This window comes from Pseudonaja textilis, chromosome 3 (genome assembly GCF_049901715.1).
Source record: "Pseudonaja textilis isolate UNSWEBS1 chromosome 3, rPseTex1.2, whole genome shotgun sequence".
Taxonomy (NCBI): Eukaryota; Metazoa; Chordata; class Lepidosauria; order Squamata; family Elapidae; genus Pseudonaja; species Pseudonaja textilis.
This window is the reverse complement of record NC_141992.1, coordinates 149,278,627-149,296,092: the sequence shown is the minus strand read 5'-3', so window position 1 is coordinate 149,296,092 and position 17,466 is coordinate 149,278,627. Positions and strand designations below refer to the sequence as shown.

The following is a 17,466-nucleotide window of genomic DNA, read 5'->3' as shown; positions in this document are numbered from 1 at the left end:
GTCATATTGTATGACAAGTCTTTTCCATATCCCACTTTCCACATAGTGATTCTGCTAACCAGTCCTTTTGAACCTTATTTATGAAATCTAAAAACATGGAAAAGTCCATTTATACTGGAAGTGAAATTGTGAAAATGAATTCTGGAATATATAATCAATAATCCTGTTGAAGAAGTAGTCTTTCTTAAATCTACATAGACATGTCCTTATGTTTTCTTCATAATTTCTGAGATTTTTTTTTAATGTCTCAATGTAGCCTACATCTGTAAGGTTCCTGTTTTTTTTCCCCCATCCTACCAATCAGATTCAGTAATGCTTAGCTTTTTCAAGATCAACAGCCCTGATGAAGTGCTGTCACCTGCTATGGCTAAATTATTGACAAGGCATATTGCCTAATGTAGAGTTAGATTTAAAGAAGTATTTCTAGAATAAAATATTTTCTCAATTACTTTTTAAATATTTATTAAGATAGATTAAAATGGCTGATTTTTTGGATTTTTAAAAAATTTATTGTTATCTTTATTTTTATAGCATTTTAAAAAAATACAACATAAAAGAATTTAAAGGGTCTTTATTTTTGGAGGAAACCCCCCCCACCATTTAATTATTCAGCCATTACCTCTAGAAAATGCTAAAAAGGGACACTTAAACCTTCTAGATCAGTGCAGCCATATGTTTTCTTTTGAACCTAAATGCCCAATACAATGTAGGAAACTGTCTGCCCAAGAAGAGACATGCCTGGAAGGAGAATGAAAGAATCATAGCCTTTCCTGGATTCTTGGACTGAATACTGCATTTTTTTTTAATGCAGTGGGGAAAACAATATTCGACTACCACATTATTTTACTTATGAACTTTCAAGTTGCAAACTTTTGTCAATATGAATAAACTTGTCTGCAATCTCAACTAAAGGGTTCTGGAAATCAGGAGAAGGTGGCAAAGGATTAAAACTGACTTTCTCTTGCGTATTTTTGCTAGTTTGGATTTGTGAACAAACTGGACTTATGAGCTACTGCTCTGAATCTAACCTGTTTGTAAATAGAGTACTGTTTGTACTGTGATTCTCCAGTTTGTTGCCATCTGGATTGTTTATAAAGTGGGCAAATGCATCGGTCTGGATGGATTATTGCAGATTACATATAAAAGATGAAACATTTGTAGGTTTTTTTAAAGATTAGCAGAGCCACTAATTATTATATCTTTTCAAAGTAGGGTATGTCCCAAACATAATAATACCAGATGTGGCTTGGGCTGGATCAGTTCAAATATAATATACATTATACATACTAGCATTTCTAACACAAAGCTTCTGAAATGAAAAATAGGTTTAAAAGCAGCCACATTTTTTAAAAAACTGAAGTTTGTTTTTATGTGCATATACAGCATATATATTTATAATAAACATTTGCTGCTGTTCTAGATAAATTCAACCATTATCTTCTGATTTTACTCTCTCTCAGGTGTGGAAACTTTTAAAATAAAGAAAAATCCTGAAACACAAAGTTAGTAATGAGAATGGTTAGCAGAAATTATAAAACAACTGAGAACTCCATATGAATGAGAAGCTTACTTAATAGGCATGGAATGAAAAGAGCTTTGCATGCTTACTGAATTTCATATATTGTATGAAACAATAGAAGTTGTGGAGTCTGCCCCAGGGGTGGGATCTGACAGGGTTAACTACCAGTTCGGTTATTTATGAGGTTTGGTGATTTACGATGTGCTTCCCTGCACACTGCCCGTGCGCCTGTAAATCATCATCAGCATGCTGCATGCAGAGAAGCAGCCTTTCAAAAAGCCCTTTTTTCCTGCTTTTTTAACTGCAGCTGTGCTTCGCATGGCAGCTGAAGTTGAAAAAATCAGGAAATAAAGGTCAGCTAAGAGCCTGGATGGGTGGGTGGGTGGGTGGCCAAAAACATCAGCAGACATAGAACCGGTTCTAAGTCTGCTGCTCTTCAGAGCTACCAGTTCTACAGAGGTGGATAGAACGGGTAGAAACCCACCCCTGGTCTGCCTACTATTTAAATTGGCTTTCTTTAAACAGAAAAGCTCTTTCCTTTGAGCCATCAAAATAAAATAAAGTAGACAGGAATAGGGAAATGATTCCTATTTGCTCTTCTTTTGCAACTTCCAGCATCATTTCTCATGTGGCTTTGAAGTGCTTCTCCAATTTATTTATTTACCTAATTGATATTGCTGCCATCTCTTGAGCAAGTGACTCTGGGTGGTGTACAACTAATCCTTCAGGACAGAAGGCACAGGAGAATAAGGGTGAAAAAACAATTGAAAATGTAGGTTCCTGTCTCTCTTCTTTCGGAGTGCAATTTTGTTAAGCCTGAATCCAAACCTTTGTTTATAAATAGAGCATTTTTTTTTGGCCAGGAAAGAAATGGGAAACTATATCATGAGCTCTAAAGGGACCCCGCTTTGCCTGAAATTTGCTTCTTAATGCAAAGAGAAATGGGTAGCTCTGGACCCAGACTATAATTCTATCCATATGCTTGAAATTTCTTGTGAGGATGATAAACAAATATGTATCTTGATTGACTGTGAATACAAAACAAACAGCACAAATACTCCTCGAGGTATGACCACAACTCAGTTTGGAATTTTGCTCGTAAGTTGTAATAGTGGTTGCATCATGTTTTAAACTGCAATCATTGTACAAGTGTCAAAAAAACCAAAACTATAATCATATTCCTTAATGATTACCATCCAGTTGCACTTCCATTATGATGAAGTGTTTTGAGAGACTGGTAGAGGACTATTTGGTTTCTTGCCTTTCCCCTACATTTGACTCATTAGAATTTGCCAATCAGAAGAACTGCTCTATAGACTTTCCTGTGTGCTTCATCTTAGCTTGGCACTCCTGGGGAGAAGAATACTCATGCTGTTTGTTTATTTTACTTCATCATTCAACACAATCATTCTGCAGCATTTGGTTAACAAACTGAGCCTATTAGGTTTTAATACCCATTTATGTAATTGGATACTTTATTTCCTTATTGATAGGCTCCAGTTTATGCGAGTTGGTAGAAAAGTTTCCAAGTCCATCTCTTTGAGTACAGGTTCCCCACAGGGCTGTGTCTTGAATCAGCTACTGTTCATCTTAATGACCCACGACTGCTGTGCCAAATCTGCTATGGATCATATTGTGAAGCATGCGGATGACACGGCAGTGGTGGGTCTTATCTGGGATGAAGATGCTTATAGGGAAGAGGTGAAGGCTCTGGTGGACTGGTGCAATAAAAGTAACCTGCTTCTAAATGTTGATAAAACAAAGGAGATCATTGTAGCTTTTAGAAACAGACAGCATAGTCATACTCCACTCAGTATCAAGGATGAAGCTGTAGAGCTGGTCAACAATATTAAATATCTGGAGCTGCAGATATCTTAACAATCTTAATTGGTCTTTCCACATGTCATCCTTAGTAAAGTGTGCAAACCAGCACCTGCATTTCCTGTGTTGGATGAGGAAAGCACATCTTTCTCCTTCTGTCCTGGCCACTTTTTACAGAAGCACAATTGAGAGCATTTTAACAAACTGCATCCCTGTTTGGTTTGATGGCAGCAGTGCCTTCATACAGAGAGTGGTAAGGACAGCCAAGAAGTTTATAGGAAGCTTGCTTCCTGTTATTCAGGATGCTGCTTATAAGCACTGTGTGCTTAGAGCTCAAAGCATTGTTAGAGACCCTACACAGCCACTTTACAATGTGTTTCTGTTGCTCCCCTCAGGGAGGAGGTTTCAAAGTATTTCTTGCAGGACTACCAGATTCTATAACAGCTTTGTTTCCTATTGGGTGGGCTGCTGGGGGTTCGCGGAGGTTCAGGAACACCCCCAAATCCCACTCCTAGCTGACCCCACCCACCCCACCCCTTCCAGGAGTACCCACGCAGCCCATTATGGATGCAGGTAAATGCAGGGCACGCGCGGAGGCTTGGGGAGGGTGAAAAATGGGTCCCCCAGAAGTTTAGGAAGGACAGAAACGGGCCCATATCTGGCTTCCAGAGAGCCTCTGGAGCCCTGGGAGGCCATTTTCACCCTCCTGGAGGCTCAAGGAAAGCCTCTGGAACCTGGGAGGGCAAAAACACCCTCCCCATCATGGTGCAGGAGGCTGACCAGGCCACACCCACCATGGCCACGCTCACCCAGCAACTGGGTAGAGAACCCCTTGCTAAAATGTTTGAAGCCCACCCCTGTATCCCTATGCCATCTGTCTGGTAAACTTGCAAGATTTGTTTTTCTTGCCTAAATACATGTATACTTCCAAACTAGACTGTATTGCTTCTCTATGTCATATATGTGGGTATGGGAATATATGCATCTATCTATCTATCTATCTATCTATCTATCTATCTATCTATCTATCTATCTATCTATCTATTCAATGTATATTGGAGGTGGTGACCCTTTAAGAGCTGTATGCAATCAAATTTTATTTTAATGTATGCCAATTAGTGTACATTTAAAGTGACAATAGAGTTATTCTAAGTCTAAGTCTTCTAATGGTCATTAAGTGAGTCACCCACCCACTCAATGATCATGATTTTGGGTCTCCCAGCTGTAGTTGTTAAATGGAGCATTGGATTCCTCACTGCTGAGTATGGTAGAGTACCTGTGAAGTGTGGTGCAGGCCTGGCCCGCACTCTATTTCAACTCCCATGTGGTCTGCATTGTGCCTTGCAATATTGAATGACTACTGAATAAATAGCCATTAAGCAAGTAATAAATGTGAGCAAGAGATTTAAACAACTCTTGAATGCATTGGGAGAAGCCGACCAACAAGCCAGGAAAATAAGTGGTACTCATATATGGATATCAGACATGGTTGATTGTAAATAAACTAACTTATTTGTGATGAATATGGTTATGCTAACATTCCTTCTGCTACTTAAATTATTATTAAATTTTATTGTAATGTAACATTCATGTTCAAGGATCAATTGAGTAGAAAAGTCCTTTACTGTCATAAATAGGTGTATTGAATACCCTACAGACTACAGATCTGATGTACAATGAAACAGAAAATAGATTGTATTCATTTGTGCTTTCCTTTTATTGGGTACCTTTTCAGAGTGCAAATTCACCTGCACCAGTGGCAAATGCTTATATCGTGCCTCGCTGCTCTGTAATGAACAGAACGATTGTGGGGATAATAGTGATGAAGAGAACTGCTTACTTGTAACTGAACATCCACCTCCAAGCATCTTCAGCTGTGAGTACTTCCCAGTTATATACTTTACTGCGAATTTTGTTATATTTCTTTGCTGTTGTTGGGTGATACTGGAATCGAAGTAGAAACTGGTCACCATGTAATGATCACAACAGAGAATTAAAAATATAGTTATAGTTGTGATTTCTCATTTTCTTTCTTCTCAGTTGCTCTGCTTTATTAGTATGAGACATTTTCAGCAAAACAACGAAGGCACTGGGAATTTAGTTGCTTACAACAGGGGCTGTGGACCAGCACTGGGTTGTGACATGCCAGCAGCTGGGCTGCTCAAACAAGCAAAGCCCCATCTGCAGGATGTACATGTCTCTGTGTGCAGAACTGGTCCCTGGTACCCAAAAGGTTGGGGTTAGCTGACTTACAATACTAATTTCTCATACTCATTGATAGAACTATATACAGCATGGTGATATGCCCAATATTCGGAAAACAGAAGCTAACAGTTTGTCAATGATGGAGGCTTCAGGATTATCTAGCTTGAGTAGGAGTATCCATGTGGCAAGCAGACAAATATTAGCAGCCATTGACAGAGGGATTGAGTAAAACTAGACTAGTCTTCATATTGTCTGCCATTAGATATGTGTAGATTTTTGACCTTTTAAAACAGAGAAGGCAATTTGTTTCAGACTCTTAAAAGAGGATCTTTTGGATTTTGTCCAGTTTTAATTTTGCTGAAAATCTAAGTATTTACAGGATGGCATATAGTATCTAAAACATGATGTACATTTTAATGCTTTTTTCTGTCCAATTCTATCCAGCTACAGCTAAAAATTATTTTGATATAATTATGAATCATATTTTCACATTAGATTTTAAATGCAGAGAAATTTTAATGTATATATATTCCAAGATAACATAATCTTTATGACAGCATCCAAGTAAGGTTTCCTTCATATTATTCAAAAAGATTGCTCACTGATATATTTCACAATTGGGACTGGAAATTTTGTTGTTCTGGTCGTTAATTGAGGCATCAGACGATTAAACTTAATTTTATTATCATTTTTTGTCATGATTATTAAGGAAATCAAACTGTGGTAATTAAGGAAGACATCCTAAGTGATTGCAATTTGTGACCTTCCCTGCCAGTTTCCCCTTTGACTTTGCTTGCTGGAAGCCCGCTAGGAAGGTTACAAATGAGAATTGCATGATCCTGGAATGTTGTAATGGTTGTAAACATATGCTGGTTGCCAAGTGCCAAAATCGTGATCACATGACTACAGAGACACTATGATGGTCATAAATGTGAGAATCAGTCTTCACTATTTCACTGCTGTCATAACTTTGAACGACTGATAAACGGTTATAAACTGAGGATTCCCTATATCAGATTTGTAGAATACATTTAACATTTGATGAGAGTTCATTTGCCTCTAAATAATAAATTGTAAATTAATTTTTTGAGTAGGAGCTTTTTGTTTTACAGTTGTACATAATGGCTGAATTCCTCAAATGTCTATAGATTTATAGACACAGATTTATTCTCCATCCTTATCTTCAAGCATACAACTGAGTGCTGCTTGTGTTTTCATCACCCAACCTTCCTTTGGGACTATTCCTATAGAGCAGGGGTGTCAAACTCACGTCGTCATGGCGTTATCGGGACTTTTCCCCCCTTCGCTAAACCAGGCGTGGGCATGGCCAGTGTGTGACGTATCCGGCCCCCAGGCCGGGAGTTTGACAGCCCTAACCCACATCCTAACTCTGCAGGGCTGTCAAACTCCTGGTTATTGGGCCGGATGCATCATGTGTGGCCACACCCATACCTAGTTTAGTGAAGGAAAAATGTCCTGATATGTCACATGACACTGCTGTGACAACGTGAGTTTGATACCCCGCTATAGAGCTCTTCTTGAAAAGGTTTGTCTTTCTGATCAGCTGTTAAGCAGAGTGTTTTTCTCCTTTCCCACCAAACAGAACATTGTGAATTTTCAGCTTCTTTTCATGCAGGCTTTCTTGGCATGAAGCCAGATTGGGGAGGATGCTAGATTTTGTGCATTAATAGATTCCAGATGTTTTTAAGCATTCCACATGTTGATAGTGTTGGGCCAGGTGCAGTGATAGAACAACTTGCCCAGCAGTTTTAAATTACAAGGGAGGTGAAATACTGCTCATTGAGCAGCACAATTAATTAATACATTGTTACAGTTACTTTAATTATAGCATTCTGTACTTTTGCATTAGATATGTCCTTTGTGAGGAGAACTTAACAACCAAATATATTGATGACAGACGTGGTAAGGATTTATCATCATGGGTTTTGCCACAGTTGGTGCATTATGCTTTAATGGTTGAAAAATTTGACATTCCAAAATGATTTCCATGATCTATTATTAAGACCATAGAAAATTTGGGACAAAGAGATTTAGTCAATATTCTTTGCAGCTTGGATCAAGGAAAGCAAATATGTCAATATGGTTTTATAGCTGTTTTTAATATTTTGCCTACTGTAGGGGAATATAAATTCACTTTCTATTCTGGGTCAGAGCATATAGACTCTGAGAATACAAATAATGTACAGGAATAACTGTACAGAAGAAATGATTGAATTGCAGATTGGTAAATTCAAATCATTGATTGAGAATTCTGTCATACTCAATTTACTGTCTAATTGCATGTTTTCTCTTCCATGCCTTTGCAGCCCAAAGTAATAATTCTGCAAGAAATCTTTGCACATTTATTGTATTGGCATTGTTCACTGTACAGAATTAATCTGTGTGCTTGCAGTAGAAAGGCATCGTCAATTCCTTGCTGATTTACAGAAGAAATGCTATGATGAATAAGACTTCTGCTCATATGTCAGTAAAATGTGGCCATACAGTCTGCTGCATGACTGCAAACTAAAATAATCTTAGGTATATTCTGCATCCAATTGAAATAGTTTATATTAATGTTTTATAAAACTGAAATGAATAGGAAGTTACTTATTTCGACCAAAGATAAATGGGAAGTGGATAGGTAGGTTGTAGTTTATTTGGTCAAATAATGAGATGGTAGATAACCAGATAGTAATTGTTTTTTTACAAGGATTATCAAGTTTCAAATGAAAGGGCAAACATATATTGACAGTATTAAATAATTTAAAATAGCTGATTAATTTACTAAACAGATTGGCGAAAGAGAGAAAAAAATCTGGCCCAGAGATTTGTTACATTCTACTATTAACTACGAAACCCTATATATTGTTAACAATATTCTTGTTAATAACACATTGGTGCTGTTATGCCAACATTATTGTCATTCAGCCTGTGTTTCATGACATTGCTCCAGAAGATACAATGGATTTCACAGATATGATAAATTGTAGCATGATTTCTTGCTCATATTTCATGGTTCAGAAAAGTAGTCAGGATGTATAAATACAAATTAAAAATCTTAGATTATAAAATTATGGTTTCATTCAAGTTCTTACATGTCAAAAAGCAGGTGTAAAGTTTTCATGTTATTATTACTGTCTGTGATGTATTTGAAAACTATGCCATACACAACTCCCTAAATTTTAAGAATTATTTTCATAATGTCAAATGCAGCATTAATAGAGTTTTGTGGAAATGTGTGAGTAGTTTATAAATTTTGTGGGTTAAGCAACTTTTAAATACTCCAGATAAATTTTCTTATAATACATTCCAAAGAATTTAGAACATGTTTATAAGACAGTAAAGACATTATCTGCATGTAGTTCACACGGGGAGTTTTTGAAAGGTACTGTTTACCTGTATCAGATAAATACATAGATCACGGCTGGTCTCTCCATCTTCCTCTCCCTCTCTCCCTCCCTCCCTGTCTCTCTCTCTGTGTGTCTGTGTGTGTTGCATGAAGGGCTGACTCTCATCTGGGTTACTTGTCCATTTATTTCAATATGTAGCCGTCTGGTATAGATGTTAATGAAAGTCTGACACTGCCGTTTTAAGAACTGCAACAATGATAGTAATTTTCAGTGTCAGATTATGCTTCACAGAGGGAAAAAATATTGGGGGAGGAATGAGAGAGAAAGAGTGAAAAAAAAAAATCCAGTTCTAATAGAGTTTGCCATCAGCCTGGCTGTGCCAGACAGATGGATCATGAATACTGTCTAGACACTCTCTGCCTGAGTGAAGCTGTGGTCTCTAAGGACAAACAGTGAGATGCTGGTTTAAGTAATGGGGGGAAGCCAAGCTGCATTCTCTTCTAATCAGACAACAATCAATGCAGATTACACTTCATCAGGCCTGAGAAATGGCCCTCTGTTACTGATAATAGGACAAAACCTATTTTTCAGTTGAAACTTGTTCATGACTAGATGTTAGGAAGAAAGAATAGGGCAGAATTATAGGCAGTTATAAATCTTGATTTCAATGATTTGTTGCTGAAATATTCAGAATAATTGTAGGTGGAATAATGGAGAGCAGACAAGTGATCTGATACTGCTACAAAATGTGTGCACAGCACTTTTCAGTTACCTTTTTAACCTACACATATAAGTAACTGAGAAATAATTTACTGAATTATTTTCTTTTCAGGAGAGTCTGATATAATTAGACTCTGCCATTCCTAATAGTCATTCTAGGTCATCTGCCTTCATTAATTGTTTACCTAACAGGTATCATATTATGATAAATGTGTCTAGGAAGTCATAATAAAATGCTGTATAGATTTTGCTGGTTGTACTGAGCATCCCCACTGCCTACATGTCAAACAAGAAAAAAAGCAAAATGCAAATATCTCAGACATATCTAGTTTCTTGCACACCACCCCCCAAAAAAGACAAATAGGGGGTTATTTTCTCCCCCCCCCCACATAGGACCTAGGAATGGGAAGCAATTGAAAAAAAATGTCTTCTTTCGTTTGGTTTGGTTTTAATCTCAGCTAATAGCTGCATTAGTTTCAGATTGTCAGATTTACTTTATTATTTTATTATGAAGACCATTCATTTTAGACTTTTATATTTTATATTTCTAATCTGACTGATAATGGAGTATACTCAGTAAAAATATGTAACAGATAATTTGTAACATTAAAGGTGGAATAATAAAATAGAAATCTTAATAACACTTGTTCATTTACCTGTGCAATTAAATTTACCAGGAGCTAATTCTGTAGTTATTGCTGAATTACACTGAGGCCAAAACAAGATGCTGAATGTTTTTGTACAAAGCAGGTTGTACAAAGAAAATAAAAGTAAGCCTTATTTATGTACTATATTACATAAATAGATATTTACCTGTTAATGTTTCAGAAGTGGGAAGAAATCAGAAAAGTTATATATAGATGAATTTTTGATACTTTCTGCATACTTTCTACAGGAGTGGGATTCTACCAGTTCGCACTTATTCGCTAGAACCGGTTGTTAACATTCTAAGCAGTTTGGAGAACCGGTTGTTAGAAGAAATTACTGGCCTAATCCTGTAAGGAAGGCAGGAAGGAAACATTCTGGTGTTGCTTACAGAAACTGCCGCTCCGTTAACCCTTATTACATTCTTGGCAGGACTAGATTTCCTGTCTCAGGAACGTCTCTCGAATTTTTTTCCCTTCCTTTGCTGCTACTTTGCTTGTTTGGAGTGACCATTCAAAGTTACAATCGCACTAAAAAAAGTGACTTATGGCCATTTTTCACACTTACGACTGTTGCAGCATCCCCACAGTCATGAGAGGCCAGGTGAGGAGATGCGTGCCTCGATGTGAGTGATGTTGAGTTGGCCACACCTAGCCAATAACATGACCACCAAGCCATGTCCACCTAGTCACATGACCACCAAGCCACACCCACCACCTAAGTCACGCCCACAGAACCAGTTGTTAAAAATTTGAATCCCACCCCTGCTTTCCTAGTGGTATCAATGTGGACTGGATCAGGGGTTGCCAACTTTTGGACCTCAGGGACCACCAAACTCATAATATTAAATCCCAGGGACCACTAACTGGTTCTGTGGGCATGGTCTAATTTGTGGGTGTGGCTTGGTCATGTGACTGGCTGGGCATGGCTTGTATGTAAATATTATAAATATTTATATAAATATATATTATAATTTTTTTTATAAAAAACAATTTTTACCCAAAATCAGGCACAGCAGGCAGGCAGATTGAGTTGCTCACAGAATCACAGATTCATTCAGAAATCTACCTATCTGCCATTGGCTAGCTCAGTCTGTCATATAAAATTTGCTAGCAAGCAAACTCACAAAATTAACTCACAACACACCATGTATGTAAATATTGAATTTTTATTTAAAAAGAGCAACTTTTACCCAAAATCAGGCAAAGCAGACAGGCAGATTGAGTTGCTCACAGAATCATTCAGTGATCTATGTGCCATCGGCTAGCTCAGTCTCTTAAATTTGCTTGCTGTGAGTATGTACTGAATAATAGAAACTTCTGTCCTAAGGGAGGTTCGGCTGTGCAGAGCAGAAGATCTAAAGACTAGCTAGAAAGCAAGAAATCCAACCATTTCCTGCTTCCTAGCTAATCTAAATCTCCTGGCACAGCAGAACAGCTGATGGTCGGAAAAAGGAAAAATAGCAATTTAGCAGGCAAGTTTGCTGGGTAAGGAGTGAGTGGGTGGGAAGGGCTCCTGAAGGTCATGTGGGCTACACAGCCTTGTATTTCTGCGCAGCCTGGATTAATTGCTCTGTGGGGGTGCTCTGGGGTGAAATTTCTCTGCGGCCCACCGGTGGGTGACTGCTGGACTGGATCATAACACAGCTTAATAGTGTTATGTTGAGCATTTCTAGTGCTTCTTTGTCCTTACCAGAAGCATGATGAACCGAAATTCAAAATATGGCAAAAAAAAAAAAACCCACACCTCCCTTTGTGTTTGTTGTAACAGTGATGGAGGAAAGCTTCATTTTGGAATTTCTGCTAGAAACTGAGAAGTAGTTTTGTTCTTAATATAATAATGCTGTTGAAAGGCATTGTTTCTTCATTCTTTTTCCTCTTGCGTGTTTAACAATATAGAGATCCTGAATTCTTTTGATGCAAACCATGTTTAGCTCTATTTATCCTTTGTCAGGGGTTTAACCATCAAGTTGTGCCATGGGACGATCTCTGGGAATTGACCTAGATTCCGTGAAGAAGTATGTCTTAGAAGAGATTTGACAGAATCTGACTGAAAAGAAGATAGGACTGCAGGATATGGGTCTAGGACAGAGGCAACACTAGACTATATCTAGAAAAGAGTTAAACATAGAAAAGTTATGAGAAATGAGGTATACAATATCAGAATAAGAAGCAGATATGCACAGTATATCCATTAGGGAAATATATCTGTAATATCTTTTAATTATTGAGACCAATTTCTTGTGTGTCTATTAACATTTAGTCAAATATTCTGTTCTGTTCTGTTCTTAAAGTTACATGCTGTTTTTTTCAGGAGTTCAAGGCAGTAAGTATATTGTTTTCTTCTGCCATTTATTTCCATACAATGATAGTCCAGTGAGATAAGCTAACTCACCTGCTGAGTTTTCATGGCTGAAGGTGAGCCTGAACTTGGGTTCACTACTGCCAGTTCAATACATTAACAATAATAAATTAATAATAAAGTAACACAATATCGTATCACATCTTTTTTCATTTGAGGTATTCACTAACAACATATTAGTTAAAATAACTCTACATAGAACTGGACATTAGAAACATTGCACACTTATTAGAACTTTCTACTTGAGGTTGTCGATTAGTAAATGGAAAAATACTTTGATTGATAAGGAGCAGAGACAAAGAGTGTGTATGTGTGTGTGTGCATGTTTTTTTGTGTTGCCCTTTATTGATAACTCTTCTCCAGTGTTCCTTACCAAATGCAATCAATACTCTAACCACTGACTTTGGTTCTTCTTCCTTTTATTCTTAAGACCATTTTGTTTATGCACCTTAACCTCAAGAAATGGACACTGAAAGTTGCCTGCATTTTTCTCCCCAAAATAAAATACTTTATTCATTTGCAATGATGTATAGCATGGTAATTTATGTAGGGCTGACGTGCAGAAAAGAACAAATTATGGCTCTTATTCCCAAACCTGTTTCGAGTCCTTTTTATTGAACCGCCCAAAGTTTGTGGAACCACCCAATCTTGTAGTTCCAGCTAAATGGAAAATCCCGCTATTCAGAAAGTGTGAAATATTAATGGGATCCCATGTTGAGAAGGAAAAAGATTGAGGTAGCTTAGTGTTGTGTACCAGATTATTTTGAACAAAAGAACAGATAATCTGTTTTTTATTCTACATATGTAACTCTAGGATTTTTAAGATTCTACAAATAATTGTACAAAATAATATATAAAAATCCACAATGTATCTTTTTAATGATTCAGTGACATCAGTTCCAGGAGATAACTCTCAAAATCCTTTTAGATTTACATTGAACTCTGTGTATTACCTACTTTCTTCAGAGAACGATTTTTTTAAAAAATGTAGCAAGAATTGGTATAGCATATGATTTACATTGTGGAGAACAATAACCAACTTCAAATTTTGCGGAAGGGAAACATATTTTGAGCTTTTTAATGTTGGCAAGTCAAAGGCAGTTACATGGTAATATGCTTGGCTCTTAATTGGCCCTCTGAATCAGAACTAAGACCAGTGTTTAAAGAGTTTCAAGACAGGATTTGGAGAAAGTCTTTAATATAAATAGGGAAGCGTAGTCATTCATTACCTCTCTTCCTGATCCCAGAAAAAATTATCTGTATCCTTTTTAGGCCTAAAACACAAATAGGATACTTCTTTTTCCTAAGGACCACTCAAGGAATTTTTTTTTTAAATCACATCACAGATGCTTGAACATAATGTGTTCTTTTGTTAAGCATCTTTTTTTAAATGACATTTTGAAAGTGGGACATGCAGAAACAGGAAAGCTAGCAAAGTTGGTGCACTATGCATAACTTATTGATCAATTTTGTTTCAGATTTTTTCAATGTTTTTAACTTCAGATCAACACAAAATTGAAACATAAGAGAAGCAAATATAATTCATTCTTCTATATTTATTTTACTATTTATTTTTTATTTATTAAATTTATATGCTGTCAATCTCATGTCAAGCGATTCTTAGAACAGGGGTGTTAAACTTGCGGCTCATGGGCCAGATGCATCACATGCTGGCCACAGCCATGCCCAGTTTAGAGAAGGGGGGAAAAGTCACGATATATCATCTGTTGGTGTCTCCTATTGAATACATAAGTAATATTATTTATTATTAGTGAGCCACTTTAAATCCTGCTGGGATGAAGATATTTTTATATTTTTCCAAGCATTTCCTTTGCAGCCTCTTTAGGGTACAGGTAGTCCTCAACCTACGGTCACAATCATGACTGGAATCTTCAGTCATTGAGTGAAACATTGGTTAAACAAGACATCATATTCAGAGGTGGTATTCAGCAGGTTCTGACCAGATCTGGAGAACCGGTAGCAGAAATTTTGATGGTTCGGAGAACCGGCAAATACCACCCCTGACTGGCCCCACCCCATCTATTCTCTGCCTCCCGAGTCCCAACTAATTGACTGGGTCTCCTTTTGTTGCCCTGCACAGGGGAACGGAGCTGGAAAGCAGATTAGTGGGGTGCAGAGGGAATGGAGATTTTACAGTATCCTTCCCCTACCACACCCACCAAGCCACGCCCACCGAACTGTTAGTAAAAAAAAATTGAATCCCACCACCGATCATATGACTGATTTGTTCAATGACTGCAATCCTAGCACTCTTAGTTGTGGTCATTAAGTGATCTTCCAGTTTCTTAAGCTGATGGAGTAAAAGGGCTGCCTGCCACAGGGATTCTGTTCTGCATGAGTCCAAATCTTGCAGGGGCATCTCTTTTGCATTCCAAGAATTGCCCTAGGGACTATGCCTCATGCAGGGCCAAAACCCTCTGACAGGCAGTTCTTTCCCCCTCAGAGATGATGCCCTCCCGAACAACTATACCTCACATGGGGCTGAATGACTCTGATGGCAGCCCTTTCTCTCTCAAAGAGTATAGCTAAAAACGGTTTGTCACCAAAACTAGGCAGGATTTTGGTATGGAGTACTGGCAGCATAAGATGTTTGCAATCAGCTCCCAGAAATGAGAGGCAATCCTTTTGCCCCTGGGGGCTGGCTGGTAAGTGCCCCATCCTACAAAATCTTTGTGCCAAAATCCTGCTTGGATTTGAAGACTGACTTTTTTCAGCTAGTTTCAGAGACAACAGGAAGGCCTCACAGCAGGCGATAGCAGCTTGTAACCTTCCGGCCAGCACCCCCATTGACTTTCTGGGAAAGCCAGTAGGGAAGACTATAAATGAAAATCACATAATCATAGAGTGCTTGGAAACCAGTTGTATTGTGTACCAGGTGTTGCAATGGGCATAACTTTAAGGCATGGTTCATTCAGCACATCATAATTTCAAGCAAATGGTCGTTAAGCAAGGACTATCTATATTCAAACTGATATACTGCATAATGAAATATACAGTATCTGTTATGATTCTAAAACAGTCATATCAAGCTTGAATTTGCACATTTATACAAAATATAATAAGTTTGTCTTTTTTGTCCCTTTTCTCCATTTCTTTTTTATTTTCTTTCCCCACATTAAAACAAGAAAGTAATATGAAGTTTAAGCAGGAGCTGGAATTGTTATTCCTTAAACTAGACCCAATAACTATCTAATTATCACTTTGTACTTGTTTTCCCAAATTACATGTAATGAATTGGCTGCTGATAGCCTAATTTAAGTTTATTTTACACAATCTAACTCTGCATCAATAGGGCAATCCAAGACATTTTGTTGTTCTCTCTAATTCTATTCCTTTAATCTAAATGAGATACCATACGAGCCAGTTTGGTGTTGTGGTTAAGGTATTGGCATAGAAACAAGGAAAGTGTGAATTTTAGGCATCCCTTAGATCCAAAAACTGGCTTGGTGATTTTGGGGAAGTTGCTCTCTTAGATCCACCCACCTTTCTGTGTTGTTGCTGTAGGAAAATAGGAGGCAGGATATTAAGTGTTGCTGCAATCTGTTGATACATATATAAACAAATTCCCTTCTTCCCCCTATGAATAGTATGGGCAGCTTCTCCCAGAAGCTGAGAGTTTGAGGATTCTGTTCAGTAATTTAGCTGTTCCTAGCACTATACTCTTCTGAATAGAAAGCCCTGATGTTGTTCTTGGGATCTGTTGGAGTCACTCTCCCAATTTAGGGATCACAGCCCCAAGTATTCCTACCACCACTAGCACCAGTTTAGCCTTTACTTTTCACATCCTTTCTAGTTCCTCCTTCAGCTCTGGAATTTCTCCTGCTTCTCATTCTCCTTCCTGATGTTGCTGTCACTTTGCACTACTACAGCGATCATCACCATTATCTTTTAGTCCTTGGCTATACCTTGATTCTGGTTGATTGGCCACTTGGATCTGGAAATCCCACAGGATCTTTGCCCTGTTAGTCTTCACAACCTTCTGTGGAATCTCCCATTGGGGCTTGGGGAGAGTCTAGTCCATACATATTGTAGATGTTACTGTAAACAATGGCAGTTACTTAGTTGTGCCATTCAGCATATGCTGTTCCTACCTGCATCTTACACCTTGGTACCGTGTGTTGGACTCTGAGCCTCTCTGCATGATCTGTACCTCAGATCCTGCCTTATGTGGTGCTTCTATGGATCTGGTGCTTAGGGCTTGTTCTTGTGTTGTAATGATCAAGACTTCAGTGCTACCTTTTAATCAAGCCATTTCCAGCCATTGGTTGGATTTCCCAATGCCTGCCACTCAGCTATTTGTCACGGAACATCCCATGCAGGGTCTTGTCTTGCCATGGCACTTCCTCTGCTTGATCTTTAACAGATTTAACAGATAACAGATAATCAAAGTTGGAAGGGACCTTGTAGGTCATCTAGTCCAACCCCCTGCCCAAGTGGGAGACCCTACACCATTTTTGACAAATGGCAATCCAATCTCTTCTTGAAAGTCTCAAGTGATGGCGCTCCCACAACTTCCGAGGGCAAGCTGTTCCATTGGTTGATTGTTCTCACTGTCAGAAAGTTTCTCCTTATTTCCAGGTTAAATCTCTCCTTGTTCAGTTTCCATCCATTATTCCTTGTCTGGCCTACAGGCACTTTAGAAAATAGCTTGACCCCTTCCTCTCTGTGGCAGCCCCTCAAGTATTGGAAGACTGCTATCTCCCCTGCTCCTTCTCTTTTCTAGACTAGCCAAGCCCAGTTCCTGCAACCGTTTGTTGTATGTTTTAGCCTCCAGTCCCCTAATCATCCTGGTTGCTCTTCTCTGTACTTTTTCTAGAGTCT

General features: G+C 38.1%; 1 protein-coding gene across 5 annotated transcripts in view; it reads left to right on the top strand.

The window, feature by feature from the left end:
• LDLRAD4 (low density lipoprotein receptor class A domain containing 4) overlaps positions 1 to 17,466 on the top strand; it is a 271,230-nt gene that overhangs the window by 116,195 nt on the left and 137,569 nt on the right. For all 5 annotated transcript variants that reach the window (XM_087931035.1, XM_087931032.1, XM_087931034.1 and 2 more), the window contains one exon: positions 5,076 to 5,216. Coding sequence is in view for 3 of the 5 variants with exons in the window: in XM_087931032.1 (XP_087787158.1) it covers positions 5,076 to 5,216 (141 nt within the window). In the remaining 2 variants the exon portion in view is untranslated. The remainder of the gene's footprint in view (positions 1 to 5,075; positions 5,217 to 17,466) is intronic.